At 41.8% G+C, this 22,687-nt stretch overlaps 1 protein-coding gene across 10 annotated transcripts in view; it reads left to right on the top strand.

Moving 5' to 3' along the window:
• The window catches only part of LOC139757015 (uncharacterized), a 294,829-nt gene that overhangs the window by 158,704 nt on the left and 113,438 nt on the right, over positions 1–22,687 (top strand). For all 10 annotated transcript variants that reach the window (XM_071677054.1, XM_071677062.1, XM_071677006.1 and 7 more), the window contains one exon: positions 16,989–17,132. In XM_071677054.1, the coding sequence (XP_071533155.1) occupies positions 16,989–17,132 (144 nt within the window). The remainder of the gene's footprint in view (positions 1–16,988; positions 17,133–22,687) is intronic.

Here is a 22,687-nt window from a genome sequence, read left to right as displayed (position 1 = left end):
GTATGAATGTGTGTGAGTGAATGTTTGTGTGTGTGTATATGTGTGAATGTTTGTGTGTGTGAATGTTTGTGTTAGTATATATGTGTGAATGTTTGTGTGTGTGTTTGTGTATGTGAATGTTTGTGAAAGTTTGTGTGTGTGTGTATGTGAATGTTTGTGAAAGTTTGTATGAGTGTGTGTGTGTGTCTTGAAAACATCTTGATATATCATGAAAGTTGTTATACCTCTCGTATCATATGATTAATCAATTAACTCTGATAATTAGTTTGTATAACTCTTGTAATTATCCTCTTGACTGATGGTTAGGAGCAGGCAACGACTGAGCAGTGTTCGAATCATTGAAGAACACGAGTGTTATCAAAGTCTTGTCACATAATTCATTACAATATAATTCAAAGAATAAAAAGCTCATTAATCACTGGTGATTAATTCTCAAGAATGGATTTCCCGGAATAAAGATCTGATTATTCGCTAATGGAATTCTTCCAAGAATGGTTTTCCCACAAGGAAGTATGGAACGAAACTGCTTCAGTGAACCGTAAGGTTCGTTTCGTTCTCAACCCCTCCGATCCGTGTCCTTCCCCGTGCACAAGGATCGTATTTGCAACGAGAGAGAGAGAGAGAGAGAGAGAGAGAGAGAGAGAGAGAGAGAGAGAGAGAGAGAGAGAGAGAGAGAGAGTGTGTGTGTGTGTGTCCCTTTTCGGCCAGTCACGAAATGACATTGTTGGCCTTAACGACCCTTAGCATTGATGGGTCTAATTTAAGCCTCCAAAACCAACTAACCAACCAACCAGCCACCCTCGGAGCGCCGTATTCCTCCCGGTGGCGTATGGGTAGACAGGACCTGCCTGGTGGCTCGCTACCACAGTACTGGTCCATGTTTTCTTCACCGAAGCAGGTTAGGTGGTAGGGACACGGGTAATCCGTAGTTGATATGAGGGACAGACATCACTGTGTGACAGCCTCTTCCATCTGCTGTTGTCGGTTTGGCACATGACATATAACCTTAAACAATATCTATCTGTATCTATCTATCTATCTTTATCTATCTCTATATATATATATTCCCTAGTTTATTATCTCAAAATGCTTCTATTTCCATTTTGTTTTGTTTCACGTGGAACTCGTAATGACCTTTTCTTTTCATATTGGAAACTTGCGAGGTGGATCAATATATCCCGTGCGTACTACAAAAGGATATGAGGGGAAACTATTACACGAATATTCTATAAAAAGAATATCCCAGAAAATGTAGTTCACAACAGTTTCATTCATCCGTTAAAACGAGCGCCAGCCATCATCACATACGAACATATGACATTCATGACTCTGATGTAAGAACATTTACATCAACTATGATATACTCGCCTATATCAGATGACTATATTATATGCTGTTTATACGACAGTATATCCAGTTTGTGCTGTAAGACCCATGATTTTCGATAAAGCACTTGGTGTTAATGTACTGTGCTAAATTATATTTACTCGCACTATCACACGACCTGAAAAACCTATAGGTACATTAAAGGAAAAAACATCTGGCTAAGTCTTATATCCGGCTGCCAAGTTGGAGACCTAGCTGGTCCAGTCAGCGATTAGGTTCAGCATCTAATATTCATAGATCTATATTGAGGTTAACTGGGTTTCTTAACCTAACGATACGTTTGTTAAAAATACGTTCTTTTTTTTTTTTTATCAAACACTGATCATCTGTAGAGTTTCACACTCCATTTATTCATTCATATCCACCCGATTGTATTTCTGACACATTGTCAAAACCTTCTGTCATTTTCTTTTTACGCGACCAAAAAAGGCAATCGTTCTACGACTCAGCCAGGCAATGGCACACGACAGGCGATTCGAACCCATTTCCAGAAGGACCGTCTGACCCCCAATCCTTTGTTCCATTCCACTAAGGCATTTGTTTACCCACGTAGACTTTGCGATTGTGGAACAGAAAAAAGAATATTGCAATCGTAGGTTGGTGAGCGTGTGACCTCTCTCTCTCTCTCTCTCTCTCTCTCTCTCTCTCTCTCTCTGTATTTGTGCTGCTCCAAACAAGGCTGTGCAACATTGCAATTGACGGCGTTAATGCTTTGCACGTTGATAGCGAGCTCGTCAAATTAAGTACGGGACGTAACCAGGTTGCACATGCAACAATAGGAATCAATCGCATCTGCCACTAGCGGGCGCACGAACCTCTGGTCGTTACTGTTTGTTGACTTACAATATGCTCAGCCAAGTGACAAACTGTGTTCGTTAATGGCATGAAGATGAAAGCCTTTGTTGCCTTAGATTTTCATGGTAATATGTGATAGTTGACCCCAGTATGATCACCTGGTGTTCATCTGATAAGGTACATTCCACTGGAGAGTCATACACCTCTAGGAAGGTATACATATCAAGGTGACATACACCACTAGGAAAATATACAACACCAAGAATACACACACCACTGGGAAGGTATACAACACTAGGAAGATACAGTGCTGAGGAGTAACGAAATACATATACCAACGAATTACGAAGTCTGCTTGATAATAGACTCGAACAGCTATTTACATACATACCTCCAATATCTTTCATTTTATTGTAATTTTACCCTGATATTATGAATTGCCAGCTCCATCTCCAATCGTAGGAGCCTCCAACAAATATATACACACACACACACACACACACACACACACATATATATATATATATATATATATATATATATATATATATATATATATATAGTGATACACAAAAACCAATCTTTGTTGTTGGTTATAAATGTAATTGCTATTCATTTCCTCACCATGTCTGGTTAATGTTGTGAGGCTGGTTATGAGGGTTGCATTATATGAGGTACAATGCAGTGTGGTCGAGGAAGCATCTTCTTGTGCACGACGTTTACCGACCAGTTTTCAGAACGCTGCCGAACGTTCAGTGTTTTCGTGAATTTCACAGATAAAAAGACTTGACCCTGGGGAATGACCAGAGGGGCCTGGGGCTGAGGAGAGAGGGACCTGGAGCTGACCAGAGGGGCCTGGGGGAGACCAGCGAGGGACCTGGAGCTGACCAGAGAGGGACCTGGAGCTGACCAGGGGGACCTGGGGCTGACCAGGGGGACCTGGGGCTGACCAGGGGGACCTGGGGCTGACCAGAGAGGGACCTGGGGCCGACCAGAAGGCCCTGGGAATGAATAAAGATAACGATCATAGCGAAAGTCGTTCTTTCGATGTGTTTGTTGTTCATCGTATTCACTGTATAACGAAATGGATGAAACTGGAAAAAAAAACCCCAATGTGGAATCGTAGCTTTTTATCTTTAGACATAGAGAGAATTTGGAAGGGGAGGAAGCGTGACATAACACAGGGTGAAGAGCGTGGATTATAAAACCATCCCATAATTCCCCGAAGAAAGTCGACGACGAAGAATCTAAGTCTATACCAGAGTCAAAAAAAGGAAGAATCTATTCCTTGAAACCTCCGCTTTTGGTTGAGTCTCTTGAGGATATATAAACAATTTACCAAATGAGACGACCAGGTATGGATGGCGTCCGCATTGCCTCCCAGAAGCTGATTTTGGCGAGGCTTGTGTCATTATGAGCCGACGAAGAAGCGTACAGACTCGTCCGAGAACTCGCTTCAGTTGAGATCATCCTATCCCTGCTACTTAATGCAGCGCAGCCTTTGGAGAAAGAGGTCCCAGGGGTGATATCAATGAATACTGGACGCATCATGTTCGTCATTTGTTTGAAAAGAAAGAAAAAAAAGATGTTTTATTGATTTGAAGTTGCATTAAGGTGGGTTCAGTATTCATAGATATATATAAAGGAAAAGTGATCTTTATTGGGCGAATAACACGTCATAGTTTAACTATTAACAGATGTGCAGAAAGGAAGAAAAAACTGTTTCTGTGAATATTACTGATAATTTTTTTTTCTAATCGTTATACATAATGATGGGTGTGCGACTATTTCCCATTCTGCCTTTGTGTGTGTGTGTGTGTGTGTGTGTGTGTGTGTGTGTGTGTCTGTGTGTTTTCATAGGCACGACTGGATGTCGTATGCTCGTGTCCTTGCATGTGATAATGTATGCACAAATATCTGGCTGCAGTGTGTGTGTGTGTGTGTGTGTGTGTGTGTGTGTGTGTGTGCTGCTCCTCGTTTGCATCAGCCGAGCGCTGGTGATCGGTAAGCATCAAAGTTGAATCAGGTCTTCCACTCGCCCTCCTGAGCACTCCTCCCTGGCAGGCCTCGCGGTATGTGTATTATTGTATTACCGACGAGTCCTCCGAATACATTGACCGCTTCACTGATTAATATTCATCTCTAGCGATATATATATATATATATATATATATATATTATATATATATATATATATATATATATATATATATATATATATATATATATATATATATATATATATGATTGTCCAAAACATGTTTTGGACAATCACATGTTTACCTAATGGCGTCCTAGCTTCGTCTCTTCGATGTCTATCAACTGACTGTTATATTTCTCTCTTGTGTCTCCCCTGATGATGTGATTATTACACGAAAGTGCACTTGGGAACTTTTCGTGTTTCATTTTCCCCGTGGACTCATAGGAATATATATATATATATATATATATATATATATATATATATATATATATATATATATATATATATATATATATATATATTCGGGTAATTCTTATTATAATGTGTTTGTGAAGCAGACTCGGTCCTCCGATACATGAAAGTTGAGGCCACTTGTAATTGTCGACGTTGTCATCTGTGTGGGGGAACTGTTGGTCTATGAGGCGCCGTGTGACCGAGGAGGAGGAGGAGGTGGCCATCATGAGGCACGTTAACAGACGACCACCGCCAGTCTTCTTCGAAAGCGAAAGCAAGAAGGAATTAGTGATGTTATTTTGGAGAGAGAGAGAGAGAGAGAGAGAGAGAGAGAGAGAGAGAGAGAGAGAGAGAGAGAGAGAGAGAGAGCTAGCTTCGCCTGCCTGCCTGGCTGGCTGGCTGGCTAGGAAGCTGACGTGTGCGATGATGAGACCGGAACCAAAAACCATACTTCAAGTGGGTTTCTGGCGTGTAGGAGGCGTAGCGATTTCAGTGATATAAAATTTCCGTAAACGTCGGGAGGTTAAAGTAGCCCCAGTGCTGTTGACACGTTCGTGGAGACGAACACAGACTCTACCTGCAACTTTCATTCATCGCAACGGAGAGAGCACTGATAGAGGAAAAAACTTTGGCAGTTACTGGGTACTGGAGGTAATGACTCTTAACTGGACTACTTCCGTGTGTTTAATCTTTCTAATGAACTGTCAATGCCGCTTGTGAATTGAACTGGGACGGTCCCACTGCATACAGACCAACTGCTCTAGAGACTAAAACACCTCCACTCAACACTATCTGGGCGACACAGTTGGTTCTCTGTCACGGGAGCGCATATCATCTCTTTAAGGTGTTTTCGTTGTAGTATCCTCACTCGTTGGTCTTCAGTCCTCCTCCTGCATCTTTTATCCGTGTGCCTCACAGTTGTAGCCATGCTACGTGAACACGCTGCCGCTCATCTTGACGTGATCACATCATTCTTCATCATTTCTCGTCCCTCCATCTTGCTTGCTCATTCGCCACGTCACACAGCTGCTCTCACTGTCAACCCTCTCTCTCTCTCTCTCTCTCTCTCTCTCTCTCTCTCTCTCTCTCTCTCTCTCTCTCTCTCTCTGTTTACAAAATACACCTAAAGATCCATCTCCAAATTCGCCAGAGCTTTCAGTGTCCCCCCTCCATAACTGCCTCTCCTTACCAAACCCTCTTCGTAAGTCCACCGATCCAGTTACCATTCCCACCTGTGATTCGTAACCCAATCACGTGAAGTCATTCGTGGGATCAGAAAGTGTAGCACACGTAGGACCGGGAGTATCTCGTAGGATAAGGATATGTCGAGAGAAAATGTATACCATAGGACAAGGATATGTAGGATAGTGTACCCTGTAGGAGTAGGATATGTGGAGAGGGATTGTTCTTTCCACCGAGCAGAGAAACCAGAGAGCTGGGCCGTGTCGTGTGTGTCGTCTGTGTGTTCCTCTGGAGCTCCCACTACTGCCATTATGGATGGCCCGAACGTGTTCCCTGGTCGTAACATTCACTAATTGTGATGTTTTTGTGGCTGAAAGGCTAAAGGTAAGGTCATGGAATCGTTCAGCAAGGTTAATCTTGGACAGTTATCGCGCCTGAGTACACACACACACACACACACACACACACACATATATATATCAGCATCATTATGTTATTCTTTTTTTTTTTCTAAGGGAAATTTCGGAAGCTGTGGTTGAGGTGACATTGCTCACACATAGCGAGACAGGAACGCTAAACTCACAGACTTTCGGAGGAACTGTTGCTTCGCTTCGTCGTGGAACAGAAGGACCCGATTGGTTTATTGCTACTTGAGTTCCTTAAGATCTATGGTTTGATGCATTTTTTCCGGTAATTTATACTTTACCAATAGAGTTCTCTCCAAATATCCATTTAATGGTCTTGAATCTCTCAAAAAATTCTTTTATGATTTTCTTTTCTTTATATCCATTTAATGGTTTTGAATATTTTAATATTTTTTTGATGTATTCTTTGTTTCGTAGCCTACATGTATTCACTGTATCTGTCAATGACGGCAAAGCTATAATTGGTATATTCAATGAATATTTAATTTCTTTTCTTTGCACGTATCGCGTCAGCCAATCACTGGGGCTTCTTCAAAACAAACTAATACTTTCGTCTAAATATATGACTAACGTCTTTTTTTTCTTTCTTTTTTTATCTTTTTTTTCCGCACGTGTGATGATCATTTAACCAATTTCAGCTTTTGCAAAGAAACCAATAATTTTCATCGGTTTTCATATATCTGTAAACCCAATTGAAGGTTCCTTTGACGTACAGTTGTATAACAAACTCATTTACAGTTCTCTTCGTAAATCTCCTATTTTGAATGTCCTTTTTTTTTTTTGCCCTTAGTCTACGATTCTCTGTGTTGTCTTCGAGATGGTGTTCGATCCAACAATTATAGCAGAAAATGTTCTCATGTACCAAAATAATCTTATGAATACAGGCTAAGAAACCTCTTAATCCAATAGCGTAAAGTGGTCTTAAAGGTACCCGTTTTACTGTGTGATTTCATAAGCCTTTTTATATCTAAGAAAAAATAGATAAATATTCCATTCAATTATCTATTTTTTCTCGTATAGACTCCAAAATATAATGGTCTAAATTTACTAAATGGTCCATTGTGTTCGTGTGTGTGTGTGTGTGTGTTCGCGGAAGCCACACTGACGATCATTTAATATCTTTTTTATTCATATTTCGATTTGAAAAAAGAAAAGAGAAAAAAATGTGATCCTTTTATCAGTCATTGTGTGTGTCCACGACTGTACAAATGCAGGTCGTTGGTGCAATAAGGACGAAACTAGTACATTCTCGTGAGGCATCCGGATAGAAGAACCCTTGGTGCTCGGGACGGTGTCAACAAAGTGACACGGAGCTTCGAAACGGGGTAGGATTGCTGCTTCGAACATCCACCTGTTTGAACGGTGAAATGATGTGGTTTTCAGATTTTTTTTTTCTCTCGCTATTCTGACCTATATTTCGAACGTTAATCTCTTAATTTTTGAGATATTCCTCCACCTCCCGCACCCCTCTGTAGATAACGATAATGGGGTAGACATCCATTAGGAAGGAACCTGTGTTTTGAGTGGTGGGAATCGCATAAAAAAAAGGTGATTTCCGATAGAAATGAAGGTCAGAATCGCTCAAAAGACACACACACAAAAAAAAAGAAAGAAAAAAAAGCACTGGAAATAACAATTTTCAAACGTAACCTAACCAAACCTAGCCTAAAATAATGTAACCTCGCCAAACCAAAGTTGCCTAACCTAACCTAAACTAACCAAACGTAACCTTACAAATCAGGGATTATAAGATCCGAAACTGATATTTTACTCGAAGCGTTCAAGACTTCCAAGATGCCTCCGGATCATGTTACCTTGCTGGAGCCTTCCTCAGGATGTGAGGACAGAAAGTTACTTATCTAAAGTAAATATATCGCAGTATGCTTGCTCGACCTGTTGTTTGTGGTGGGATGGTTGATGGTAATTTGGGCCGAGGTGCTGGTGTTTGAGAATCTCCTGGTGAGTATGTATTAACTCTGTCTAATAGTTCGTTGATCGTTCGTTCGTTAATGATAAGTGATGGCTTTCGTGAAGTAGAGACGAACGTGTGTGTGTGTGTGTTGGGGTCGGCACCCAAATGTCTCCTGTTGACGACCTAGAAGTGAAAAGTAATTCATTTACTCCCGTAATAATTCAAGATTTCAGAGTTTATGGAGTCGGCGTTAATGCTTTATAAATGACAAGTCCCACCAACGTTAATGGTGGAGAGAAAGTGACATAGATCGATTATGTCATTTTCTAGCGCAAGGTTACAGCAGAATTGTGTTAGGATTTAATTGGCCATCGACGCGTGAATGGTTACTCGTATACGTTCGATATATATATATATATATATATATATATATATATATATATATATATATATATATATACATATGTGTGTGTGTAGGGTGTACTAATGTTATTATTATTATTGTTATTATCTCCTTTTTTTGCGTTAGTGTTGTCGTGAAGCCACAATCGTACACATACGATAAACATTTATGATTATAATTATTACCACCACTTATTATCATTTCAGGGTAATTATGAAGTATCAGACACTTGAAGCTTCCAGTACCTTGGTACGAAGTCTTGCTCTTCTCTGTCACAGGTGGGAGGTGGAATGTGGGAATGTTGTCATGTTAGACAGCTCTCAGCAGTGGGGATATTCAGCCAGGTATCTACCATACGGCAAAACATACGAAATACATTAACTTTTATATTTTTGGACATGATATCAGTCTTTATCTTCCTCTCGTACCATATTATCATTACATCATAAATCAGTTACTTTTACAGACAAATAGTTTATGACTAGACTACATAGACTCCGTTTATGTGTCTTAGAATACATCACCATCTTTGAATACATCCGCGAAGAAACATCTGGATTAAAGTGAATTGAAGGAACCAGTTCTGACTTATTTTTGTTAAAGTATAGAATAATAAATGAATAACGAAGCATCAGGCTTAGAAACATAACCATTGACGAAGTAAGTGACAAATAACAACATTGCCTGTTCAAGCAACGTAAAAGATGAATTTTTAAACTGTTATAGCGTACCCTAAAACATAGCCCTTACTGTTCTCCTGCAAAACACACTCACCATTACAGCATATATTTCATGATGACTCTGACCTTATCACGTATATATTTTTTTCTAGATAAAACCGGGAGAGTTTATTCCTCTGAAAACATTCACCGTCAGTTTAATCATTGCTGGCTGTCGTGATTTTCGAAAGAGATAATATCCAGTGGATGGTTGCCAGATTTGCCAATATCTTTAAAGCTAATCTAACCTAACCTAACCTAATCTAACCTTTTTAAAGATAAGAAAAAAAAATTAATCACATTTAGGAGCGCTGTAATATGGGGTTTCCCATCCTATCTCATTCCGTAATCTCTCTACACTGTCGTCAAAGAACTCCTCACCCGTAAGGGAGTACGCGTTCCCCTGCTCCTGGATGTAGCTCTGGGGTAACTTTAAGACTCCTGCTACCTAAAGTTCAGCCGCGCTGCTTCAAGTAGCAGGGAAATGTAGATTTTTTTTTTTTCTAAGTTGAAAGTTCTCTGAGAAGTCTGTATACTCCCAGCTATACAGCCTCGCCTAGGATGAGTTTTCACTCGCTCTTTACCACGTTAGCGAGGTAGCGCCAAGAACAGATGACTGAGCCTCAGAGGAGAAAAAAAAATCCACACTTGGCCCGCGCCTCTGTTCCTTCTTTTGGAAAAGTAAAACAGGAAGGGGACACGCAGGGAATACGTGGGGAAGTATCCTTTCTCCCCTGTATGTACTTTTACACACACTGCAGACTCTGGCAATATCCTGGAACTCGTAACTTGTGGGGAGGGTCATGTCCTTTCCCGACCTGTCCTAAACACGTTCTTGTCACACCACACAGCCTAATCAAAGTGACCTGCGTCGAGTCGGGGGAAAAAATATCTGGAAATAGATGAAAAATTTCCGTAAAGTCACACATTTCAGTGTAGTTATAATACTGTACAAGGATGAATGTGTGTGTTAAAGAAAGTCATCCAAAATAGGCAAAGTCTGTCTGCTAAGCATCCTGGCCGTGTTCCACTTCGTATGAAAGATGGGGTCCAAAGTTTTCGTAGGGGTTCCTTCTCTTGTCTTTTAATTTTCTTGTTTTTTTTTTAAGAACTTAATAAAAGAGATAAACCCCCAGATTAAGTCTATAGTGCCCTCGTAAATACGAATGTTGTTTTTTTAATGTGCGGATAACGAGGGGGAGGGACGATAGTTTTTCGCTATACACTTAACGACAAGATCACGTGGGATCTGAAAAGGTTTAGGAGCTCAGGTCCGGGCAGTTGGACGGACCACGGGCCCGCTGGAACGGACCACGGGCTCGCTGGAACGGACCCCGGGCCCGCTGGAACGGACCCCGGGCCCGCTGGGACGGACCCCAGGCCCGCTGGAACGGACCACGGGCCCGCTGGACGGACCCTTGGCCCGCTGGAACGGACCCTTGGCCCGCTGGAACGGACCCCGGGCCCTGAGGCAGTAAAATATCCCCCCCCCCCACCCCCTCACATCGCACCTCCTGCTAGGCACATAAAAGAAAAAAATCTCCAGAGTTTGTTTTGAAGTCGGATACAAAAGGAAAACGATACAAAAGAATTCAAAAAGCGAGAGACCATCGGCTCCTTTCGAGATTTGTTTGGAGTAGATTGGAAACTCTCACATCTCTGTGGTAAGAACACACACACACACACACACACACACACACACACACACACACACACACACACACACACACACACACGCGCGCGCGCGCGCGCGTCATAGTGAGGAAACCTGCAGACTTTTCGCGTAACTAAAGGAGACGCAGATGACATCATTCGTGAACTTGAAGCACAGGTGACATCATTCGTGATCTTGAAGCATAGGTGACGTCATTCGTGAACTTGAAGCCCAGGTGACGTCATTCGTGAACTTGAAGCACAGGTGACATCATTCGTGATCTTGAAGCATAGGTGACGTCATTCGTGAACTTGAAGCCCAGGTGACGTCATTCGTGAACTTGAAGCACAGGTGACATCATTCGTGATCTTGAAGCATAGGTGACGTCATTCGTGAACTTGAAGCCCAGGTGACGTCATTCGTGAACTTGAAGCAAAGCATCGTGTATCAAGTTTATTCATGGACGTATTAGCTGTGCCGTTTTCACAACTACCCTCCTAACTAAAGTGGCCTATCATCCCATACTTTAACATTCCTGTTGGGGTATGATTACGCGCCCTCGAGGTTACGTCCATAACTGCGAATGAAATTGGACAAATCAAGCCTTAAAGTAGCTTTTTAAAGAGAGATAACCTTAGAGTAGCTTTTTAAAGAGATATAAAGTAAGACTATGGAAAACTATCTTAGATCTTTGAGACCTGGTAATGGTAGAGTGTGCATTATGATAATGTAGTGACATTTTGCCTTGGTATGTATTGTGCGAAAACGATGAATCACAGTTATGTAATTTTGGCGTTACGCAAGCCATTTTCTTAAATAATTTGGCGTAATCGTTTGATATCAAACGTGGTCATGTGTGCGTTTGTAAGTTGAGGGTTTGTGTGTCGTTTTGAAAATCATTTTTTCCAATTACTAACACTTATTATTATTTCATTTCACTTCCAAATGCATAATTCAAAAAGTTTGACTCCAGAGGCCGGTGAACTATGGACGATTATTTGAATCGTATTATTTGTATAGTTAGATAATAATGAATGGAATTAAGCCACACATTTATGTAATTATCACACCACATAGCGCGTCCTCGCACGAACTCCTACTCGCACACATCAAGAGTCATTCATTTACACAAGAGGTTGGACGAGTGTTCACAGGCTTACAATCTACGAGTGTAAATCTAACGTAAATTAGTTGCTGTACGAGCCATTACACCATGACACTCCATACGGTTTGGGTATTCTACGAGCAACACTCGTCCTAGATATATTTAACGAAGAGAAAATGTCGTTTGTGTAATAAATAGCAAGTGTGGCTCCAGGTACCTGCTTATGGCACACGTCTCGACATCACGCACTGCACTGCAACAGGGGAAACCATGTGTGTGTGTGTGTGTGTGTGTCGAAATGGAAATCTATTTCCAAGGAAAAGGTATGGATATGCAAAGGAACGGGTGGCCCTATGATCTACAAGAGATGAGTTTGGGAAGATATTGTGGACACTTTGAGTCTAAACCAGAAGGTAGGATCCTGGACAACAGTATGGAAATATCAGAGCCTATCTTGTGGAACGAAGGGGAAAAACAAACTTGAGAATCTCTGTATCTCTGTCTCTCTGTCTGTCTCTCTGTCTGTCTCTCTGTCTGTCTGTCTCTCTCTCTCTCTCTCTCTCTCTCTCTCTCTCTCTCTCTCTCTCTCTCTCTCTCTCTGTACAGGTAGTGTGAGTACCCCAGCAGCGACAGTTGCCATCCTGACGACGTCTCGCGTTTTTCATGGACAAGATGGAATCCATCGTCGACTGTATCGGTGAAAACGGATCGTGGGCAAGATGATTTTTATTTGTTTTTTTTTCCCCCACTTGGGGAGAAATGAGAAAAATGTCTTTGCATTTTGTTGGTGTACCCACAACAGCTGGAAATAAATAAAGAGGAAAGAGACTAGTTTTATAGAAAACGGGGAACACAATGGCTGGTCCGAATATGGAGAGTCTTTTGGTGTTAGACTAAGGGTTTATATATGTACATATTCGCTGCAAGAGCGCGTATGGTCTTTCATGTACATAATGAACACTTGAAGAAGGTGTTCAAGATCTTTTTTAATGGGTGGTTATACCTCGAAGTTGTTAGTTGTAATGACTTTCGACAGGCCAACAACGGGAATAACCAAACAACCGAAATGGCAAAAAGAAGAAGGAAAAAAAAGAAGAAAGAAAAAAGAAGATAATGGCAAAAAGAAGAGAGTGAAAGAGAAGAAAAAGAAGGTTCACATATGACGCCTACACTTTGATCAGTGATGTACCAACACACTTTCTCTCTCTCGATGCAGTATCATCCCCGCAGACCATCATCATCATACACTGAACCGTGAGAGGAAAACGTGATGATGAGAGAGAGAGAGAGAGAGAGAGAGAGAGAGAGAGAGAGAGAGAGAGAGAGAGAGAGAGAGAGAGAGAGAGAGAGAGAGAGAGACGTGTACATGGACTTACTCCAGACGAAAAAAAAAATATCCTCGTATTTTTTTTTTTTTTTTTCATTGACGTTCTTCCTTCAATTCCCGGTCATAACATGTGGGTCTGCTTCGTCAGTGTTCACTGTCAGTGTGGGTCTGCTTCCTCAGTGTTCACTGTCAGTGTGGGTCTGCTTCCTCAGTGTTCACTGTCAGTGTGGGTCTGCTTCCTCAGTGTTCACTGTCAGTGTGGGTCTGCTTCCTCAGTGTTCACTGTCAGTGTGGGTCTGCTTCCTCAGTGTTCACTGTCAGTGTGGGTCTGCTTCCTCAGTGTTCACTGTCAGTGTGGGTCTGCTTCCTCAGTGTTCACTGTCAGTGTGGGTCTGCTTCCTCAGTGATCACTGTCAGTGTGGGTCTGCTTCCTCAGTGTTCACTGTCAGTGTGGGTCTGCTTCCACAGTGTTCACTGTCAGTGTGGGTCTGCTTCCACAGTGTTCACTGTCAGTGTGGGTCTGCTTCCTCAGTGTTCACTGTCAGTGTGGGTCTGCTTCCTCATTGTTCACTGTCAGTATGGGTCTGCTTCCTCAATGTTCACTGTCAGTGTGGGTTGCTTCCTCACTGCTCACTGTCAGTGTGGGTCTGCTTCTTCACTGCTCACTGTCAGTGTGGGTCTGTTTCTTCACTGCTCACTGTCAGTGTGGGTCTGCTTCCTCAATGTTCACTGTCAGTGTGGGTCTGCTTCTTCACTGCTCACTGTCAGTGTGGGTCTGCTTCTTCACTGCTCACTGTCAGTGTGGGTCTGCTTCCTCAGTGTATCAATGGTACTCAGGAGGGGATAACATCATCTTGAGGAGCTGAAGGTGGACACTTCACCGTATTGTCGACCGGGTTCCTATTCTCTCTCGAATAAACATTTGAATACCAACCTACTCTTAGGGAACTGAGTTGACTGAATGCTGTGTAGCTGTAGAGTTGGATCCTTTATGATAAGGCTGGGACATATGTGGCCTTAGGTATACTGATCGTCATTTACGATTCTGTCCGAAACATTCGCATCAAATGTGATTGGTTGGTTGATTGTATTGGCTTGTAGGCCTCTTAGCTGCCAAGGACATTATATCTACATATCTGTATATCTATAGATATATAGATATCAGGCTAAGCATTTTCTTCATATTCTATATCGGATGCTGGCTTAGAAAGGCGCACTTCATATAGTGTTCATCTTGAAAAATACCATCGTTGAGGAATCAACCAACACCAGTTTTCAGTCCAAGAATGTTGTATGGGTTGCGTAACTAGACTCCTCTTGATCAATGACACAGTGTATTACGTAGGGCAAAGCCAGCCTATGATAATTTCCTTTGGAACTTCCTGTAGGATGCGGTCGGCCCCACACCGACTGGCACGCCCTCCCAGCGTGGCTACGAGACCGTGTTGTGGCAAGCCTCAAAACGGGGAACGGAAGAAATGGGATAACGAAATCCATTTCCTTGCGTGACTGCGATTCGTGAATTTATTCGTCTTTTATTTCGTGTGAATTTCGGATGACGTAATATTCCGCATCTTGTTGGCCCGCTTGACCTTAAGGGTTACCTGAGATTTCTGATCTTAATTGGTTGGTTGGTTGGCTGAGTCTCAGCTTTAGGTGTAGCGTACGATCGTGTAAGGCCGTGAGAGTCATTTCGTTCAACCAGACGAAAAAAAAAAAAACCAACCCCTGACCTTTCTTCAGGTGTTTCAAGCTATTCCTAAAGTCATACGTGTATTACATCACCTCGTTTAGTCTCGTTAAACAGGATTAGTTTCTTAGTTTAGGAATCATCTTGGTAGCTCGACTCCTGCACTCTCTCAATTATGATAATCTCGTTTTCAACTTCGGTTGACCAAAACTGTATGTAATACGAAAGATGGTACGGCAACAATGAATGGTATAGAGTGAGTGTGATTTCTCTTGACTTCACTGCGGAAGCTCCTACCTGTGAATCTAAGAATTCTATTTCTTCTTTTTATTGCTTCTGTTCACTGCTTATTTGACTTTAGGCCACGAGAGGTTATTACGTCCAAGTCTTCTCCTTTAATCACCTTTTGTAGATCAACAGAATTCATAGAATAGCTTACTCCCTCGTTTTTCAACTGATAAGTAAAATTTTGCACTCGTTGGTCCAGTTATTCAGTTACCACCTGTAAAACCAATCCATCAGTTTGTCTATGTTGGACTGAAGCTGCAGGCTTCCATCTTGGTATCATCTTTGAATTTTGACATCTCGCAAGACAACCCATTAATCAACATCTAATGTATTTGATCAAGAGAACAGGTTCCAAGACAGATCCCTGTGGCACGCCACTTCTTACGTCTAACCTTTCTGAGGCTTGACTACATTTTGTTTACGACCATTCAACAATATCCTCTCCCGAGGTACAGACCTATCAGTAGCATGCGACTTAGATTTTGGTAGTAACGTTTGATATAAAACTTTACTGGATGCGTTCTGAAACTCTTAAAATAGATGACATCAATTGCTTTACCTTTCATCATGCATGATAGTTATGTCATGAATAGAAAAAGAAAATCGGGCAGATTTGTCAGACATGAGCGATTTCGTAGAAGACCATGATGAGAATGGTTTACAAAGTGCTGGTCCTTTGCATGATTTACAATCGTATCCCGAAAGATGGTTTCCATTAATTTTCCAGCTTCGGACGTTAAGGTGATTGGATCGACTATTCTCGGTCACCTTTTTGAGTATCTGTGTTACACTGGTAAACTTCCAGTAAGGGCTTAAGTCTTTCATGTTTCGCCTCTTTCACTGTCCTGGAATAAAAGTTAAATTGGCCTGCCATTTTGCTTGCTTCTATACAGTTTGCTGTTTGATAACATATTCTCAACTTTTATGTAAATGAGTTGCATAACGTTATGCTGTCTTTCCGAGGAAACTGGAGTTGGGACACAAGATTTGTCTTCAGTTGTATATGCATATGAAAATAAAGATACTTTAAGATTTTTGTCACTGCTCTGTCTTCCACCGTACCACCGTTTTCCGTAATTAATCGACCAGTTGACTGGGTAATGACTCTCTCTTCTTGCATAACTATAAGACTCCTTAGGGTTTTAGTTTGCTATTCTCGGCAACACGCACTTCATGCTGATGTTTACTTTTTCGTATAAGACTTTTAGTTTCTCAACGCAGATTTACATGAATTTACTCTAATCATATTGGCTTTTAATTTCTGAGTTTCTCTTGTCCTACTGTCTTATACAAGAGGTACTTCTTTACTTCCTCGTTCCAGCACCTTGGCATCGTATTGTCTACTGTGTATTGGCACATGAGGTCCTTCATGAGATCCTTCAACTACTTTGAAAGTTTTACAGAAGCTTTCCTGATCATTGATATTTGCAAGTCCAAAATCTGGTATTTTATTTTTTTTTTTTTGCCACTTTCCTGTTGACCAACATTAAATACAGTGTTGAAAGCCACCCTAAATGTAATTTAGTTGTGATTACTTATCGTAAGATTCTCTCCAACTTTTACATTATCAAAGAGAATCCCATTTGTAGTTGGATATTAACTTGTTCTGGTAGGAAGTAGGTTTCAGTCTATTCTGAAACACAATTTGAAATTTTATCATTCCAGGCTGGTACGACGGACGAGAAATCTCTACAACAACAACAACAACAACAGCAGCTGCAGCAGCAACAACAACAACAACAACAACAACAACAACTCCAGCAACAAAGACAGCAACAAGCACAGCAACAGTTTCACCAAAGACTATCCGTGAGTAAGGTTTGGCCTGCTCATGAACATGTATTTGTGAAGCATCTTGAGACTGTCCTGCCCGCCTCACCCCCTAACCCACAAGCCGTGACTGCGGTTCTCTTACTTCATTTCTTTTCAAGTTGTAGCCCACAAGTCGTAAGTCTTGGGAGAAAGAAAGAAAGAAAAGAAAAAAATAGATATAGATATATACCTATTTTCATCTCTATTTTTTTTTGGCTGACGTCATCCATTTCAGGATCCCTGGAATGGGTTGAATGAATGCCGCACTTTATTCACCACGGAACGACGCCTCCTTGGTGAAGGCCGACTCCCTCTGTGTGTGGTGTGAGCTTGGCGGAGCAGCAGGCATGCGATGGGCTGAGTTCTGCTATTCAGCCTTTTGACTTGCTGGTCACTCGAACTGCTTTATATATAAATCTTGCACCTTGTTCAGCCTGCAGTCGTATGTCATTCTTAGGTGGACAGTGTGAACACCAGGCCTTGAGGGGGGGATATACTATATGGCAGTCTTGTACTACTACTATTACTATTACTTAGAACGAAGGAACTACGAATTCCAGTGACCTCTGGGATAAATGATGTTTCGTACGTCACTGAGAAGAAAAAAAAAAAACGAATGAAAGATAGTATGCGTTAGGATGGAGTTTCACCTACAAAAAAAATTATTCTCTCTCTCTCTCTCTCTCTCTCTCTCTCTCTCTCTATATATATATATATATATATATATATATATATATATATATATATATATATATATATATATATATATATCCTACCCTGGCACCCCTTTTAATGGGGCCCCCGCAACAATTGGGAAGTCAGCCACGTCCATCGACTGGGACTATGAGTCGTAAAACTAAATGTCATGTGAGTTATGTTCGTCTTGGTCGAGTGAATGCAGGACAGTTTTGCAGTAGGTGTTGAGTATTTCCAGTATGTGAATTTTCATGTTGGGTATGATGGCTCTTTGCGGTATACTTAATCGATACCTAAAGAGATGGGAGGTGTCCAATGCACTGAAGAAAAAGTATGACTCTCGTATGACTAGGGAGCATAGTTTCAGACGTATGTATTTCTAAGGATGGAGTTCGCGACAGGGTTTATAGGGACGATTGTTAAGTGTTTATCAAGTGATTACTGTGCGAACGTGTCCTGTTATTGTGGTGAATGCTGGTGGTGTGGGATGCGTGAGTGCAGATGGCTGAAGTGTGGGATGTGTGAGTGCAGATGGCTGAAGTGTGTGGTTGGGATGAGCTTTTAATTCCTGCTTGAAGGTTTGTGGGATCAGGAATGGTTACCAAGTGTCGTTGATGGTAAGGAACTATTGCTGTTGCATAAAACTGGGTTTGTCACACATGTAGAAGTGGGTTTGCAATGGAAGTAGTTTAACTATGTTGTGCAGGTGTTGTATTCGTGTATATGTGTGTGTGTGTGTGTGTGTAGGCCCAAGGTATTTTGAATATGCTCTGTTCAAGACGATTGCACATTTGGTATTCATTAGGTTCAATCTTTTCTCTTCTATTTCCCATACTATGGCTTTCACAGAGACAGGAAGATTATGAATTAAATTCCAGCGTTGCTGTCCATGTTTATACATGATCATCTGGCTACGTTTTGAGATAATCTCGCTTTCAGCCAAGATATAACATAGCACAGTAAGTAATGATTATATATATATATATATATATATATATATATATATATATATATATATATATATATATATATATATATATATATGATTTGTCTGTTTCCCGCTTCAGCGAGGTAGCGCTACGAGCGGACGAAACAGTGGCCTCATTTGCTCATACCCGTTTTCTATCTACTACATCGTCAAACACATACAAATCTGATCGAACAGATGATGACCTCTCCTTCCACACCCTCCTTGATGCCCTACAGAACCTTTGCTTTCTTCCACCCACTTCAACCCTCATGGTTCCATCTGATATCACGTCCTCTCCATAGCACTTAAAGCACTTCACGCTCTCTCTATGCTCTACTTCCAGCTCACACTCGACCAATATCTTCTCGTCACTTTGTTACTCCTTATTACATTAATTGCTTTCATTCTCATAAACTATCGTCTTTTTCTTTTCATTCCTTCTCCCCAGTTTGCATACCAGCTGATGGATTCTCCTCCTTTCGAGCTTGCGATCACAATCGCGTCATTTGCAAACAGCAAATAAATCTTTTCCCAATCCTCCCTCTCATTCCAAGACCCTCTCATGTACTTCCCGCACCAGCCTGTCCGTGGACAGATTAAACAGCCGTGGTGACATCACACATTCTTGATCCACCTTCAATTCAGAGTCATTCGCCCTTCTACTCGCACATTGTGCTCTTGTGCTGAAAAACGACTGGTGACTAGGAATACCTAATTTAAAAAGAGGGATATACACAACTATACGTGAGCAGGAAGTATGGAAGGCAGACATTATTCGATTACGCACAAATTGATAGGCGTGTAAGAGAGAGATTCAGGGATGTGAAAGTGCTGAGAGGGGCAGCTCCTGGGTTATTTGATCATCACCAGGTGGAGATGAGGATGAAGGACTGTCAAGGCTTTAGAAAAACAAGAAATGAAATGAGTGAGGAAATGGTTGTGAAATAGGTGAGCTTAGAAGAGAGTCTTGTGTGAAGAGATACTAGGAGAGGATACTGGGTGGAGACCGGCATAAGGTGAGAGTAAACGAAGCTTGAGGGGTGGGTGAAGAATGCAAGGCCATAATGAGGATCGCAGTGTCGACGTGCGAGAGAACTGTGTGGCATATGGAAAGTGGGAGGGTGGTATGTGAACAAGAGTAGTGAGTGGTGGGATAACGAAGTTAAGTTCTTTGGGGAGAGTGTGTTAAAGGTGTATGGGCGATACTCAGAGTGAAGGAGCGTGAGTAAATTGAGCGATGTACAAGAGAAAGCGGTAGGAGGTTAGAAAAAGGTGCAGGGGCTGAAAAAGAGGGTCAATGAGAGTTGACGTGAATGAGTGTCAGCAAACTTAAGGGAGAATAAGAAAATGCTGTGGAAATAGGTTGATAGAGTGAGAAAACAGAATACTTGGGAGCAGCGGTGAAGAGGTCAGATGGGGAGGTGGTGACAGGTAGTGATGCGGTGAGGAGATTTAGTGAGTAGTTTGAAGGACTGTTGAATTAGCATGATTATAGGGTGTTTACGTCGGTAAGGCTTGGTGAAAGCCTTGCGTAAGATGAAATGTGGCAAGGTCGCTGGAGTGGTTGTTATGGCAGTCGAACTGCCTAAGACGGAGGGTGAATGTGTTGATGGATGACTAGTTAGGATTTTCAGTGTATGTATTGGTCATGGTGAAGTGCCTAAAGGTTGGTGGGATACCTGTATAGTGTCACTGTACAAGGGCAAATAAGATCAAGGTGAATTTTCGAATTTCAGAAGTTGCATGAATTAATCGAGTGTACCTGGTAGGTAATACAGGAGACGGGTGACTGAGAGGCTGGTGGCATACACAGAGCATCAGACTGGGGGACACTATTGTTTCAGTGGTGGTACACGATAGGCCATATGGTAAAGTTTGACAGAGATGCTTTCTAGAAGGTGTTACGAATATATGGAGTAGGAGGAAAGCTATTAGAAGCAAGTAGGCCCACCACAACACACGTATATAGAAATAATTTCATCCAATAAGATATGACACATTACTAGATAAGAGTCTAACACAATACACAAAGCAATAAACATATTCATAAAATTATACGAAACTTTTTTAATACCAGATGTGCAGACGTAGAGGTCTCGTATGCTCACATTCGCTTTCTGTTATGGTTGATGTAGCGGAACATATATATATATATATATATATATATATATATATATATATATATATATATATATATATATATATAATGTGTGTATGTATGTGTGTATTTGTCGTTGTTTCTGTAACAGTGATATGCGTGGTACGATAAATGGTTTTATTTGGAATTAACGGGAGATGATTTTCGTTTCTTTTGGAAACACGATTTGTGCTCATCTACAATCGGACATTACATATACATTATCCACAAAATCCTTTATCATTATGACGTAGCAAGTGATCTGTTAACCACCGTTCCTTGCTATATATATATATATATATATATATATATATATATATATATATATATATATATATATATATATGTCGTTATCCTCTGCTGAATCTCGTATTCAGTGGGTTACGTACAATTTTCAAAAAGGTAACATAAATTTCCATTATCCAAAGTCTTACTTTACGTTAAGACTTTGACTAGTTCATTGACCTCACCAGATAAGTAGTGCTATGACTTAACCGCATATTTGATGGCCTGCAATATCAGAAGCGTGGAGAGAAGATAACTCTTAGTGTGCATTGCAGTTCTTGACAATGAATATGCTCGGACTTAGTCTTAGATGTAGTGACTTAGTGATTTATTTTTACTGTTATGTTCAACAGATTTTGCCGTGCAAGTGACTTGATTTTGAAATGCAGATTGATTTTGGATATTACAATTAGTGTAATTATTATTTTTTTTTCTAGAAATGTACCTCTCTCTTTTTTTTCCCCTCCTCCTCCCTTTCCTTCCCCCAGCTCCACCTCTACTACTCCACTCCCTCTCTCTCTGCCGCTCTACCCCGTCCTCCTCGTACCAGTAACCTCCCATCCGTGCAAGTACACCATTAGCTGTAGGTGGTGACGTTATTTGTATTGAAGCAGTAGTAGCCATCAATAGCAGCTGTACTCAAGGTTTCAGGTTCCACACAGGGTCTCTCCTGCCACGGTGTGTGTGTGTGTGTGTAGGTGTGCAGGCAGACAGGCGCACGCACAGACACAGACACACACACACACAGTGTGGTGGGTGTGGTAATGGTGAGACACAGTAGTGGTGGTGTTTGTCAGCGGCGTGTTCTCCAGCAGGGCGGCCATGGGGGTGCTCAGCAGCCGCCAAACAAACTGCAGTCAGGACCTCCTAGCATGCGGCCTCAGGCCCCGCACGGACCTATACGGGCCCAACGGGATAGGCCAGCAGGGGCCTGCAGGTCCTTTCAGATCGAGCAGCCCTCAGGGTCCTATGAGACACCCGGAGCCCTTCGGACATCAAGGTCCTCCTAACAGTCCGTCAGGTCTGCACGGTCCGCGCCCCCAGGGACCACCAGGTCATCACGGGCCTTTACCTCCGCGAGGACCCGGCATGCATAACGGGCCACTGGGCCAACCGTCGGGGACAAGCGAGGCTAAAGCTCAAGCGCTCCTCTCTCCCTCTAAGAAGTCACAAGGTGGGTCACCAAGCGGTACGCCGGGCAGCCAAAGCGCCTCAACTTCCTCTTCTCTTAGTTCGCCACAACCCCCGGCAGCCGGGGATAGTCCACGTCCCAAAGAGGACACTCACAGTCAGCCTGGAGGTAGCCAGCATGTGACCACCAGTAGCGAGGGAGGCTCTGCAAATTCTTCGGTTACAACCTCCGAGGCTGACAGGGTAGGCTGATTTTACGGACTGTTTCAAGTAGTTTGCTGTGTTTTGCTGTGTCCATTTTATTTTTTCTCCCCGTCTCCTGTGTAGATATAT

Source organism: Panulirus ornatus, chromosome 2 (assembly GCF_036320965.1).
Source record: "Panulirus ornatus isolate Po-2019 chromosome 2, ASM3632096v1, whole genome shotgun sequence".
NCBI lineage: Eukaryota > Metazoa > Arthropoda > Malacostraca > Decapoda > Palinuridae > Panulirus > Panulirus ornatus.
Note: the sequence above shows the minus strand (reverse complement) of the source record. Positions and strands in the feature narration are given on the sequence as shown.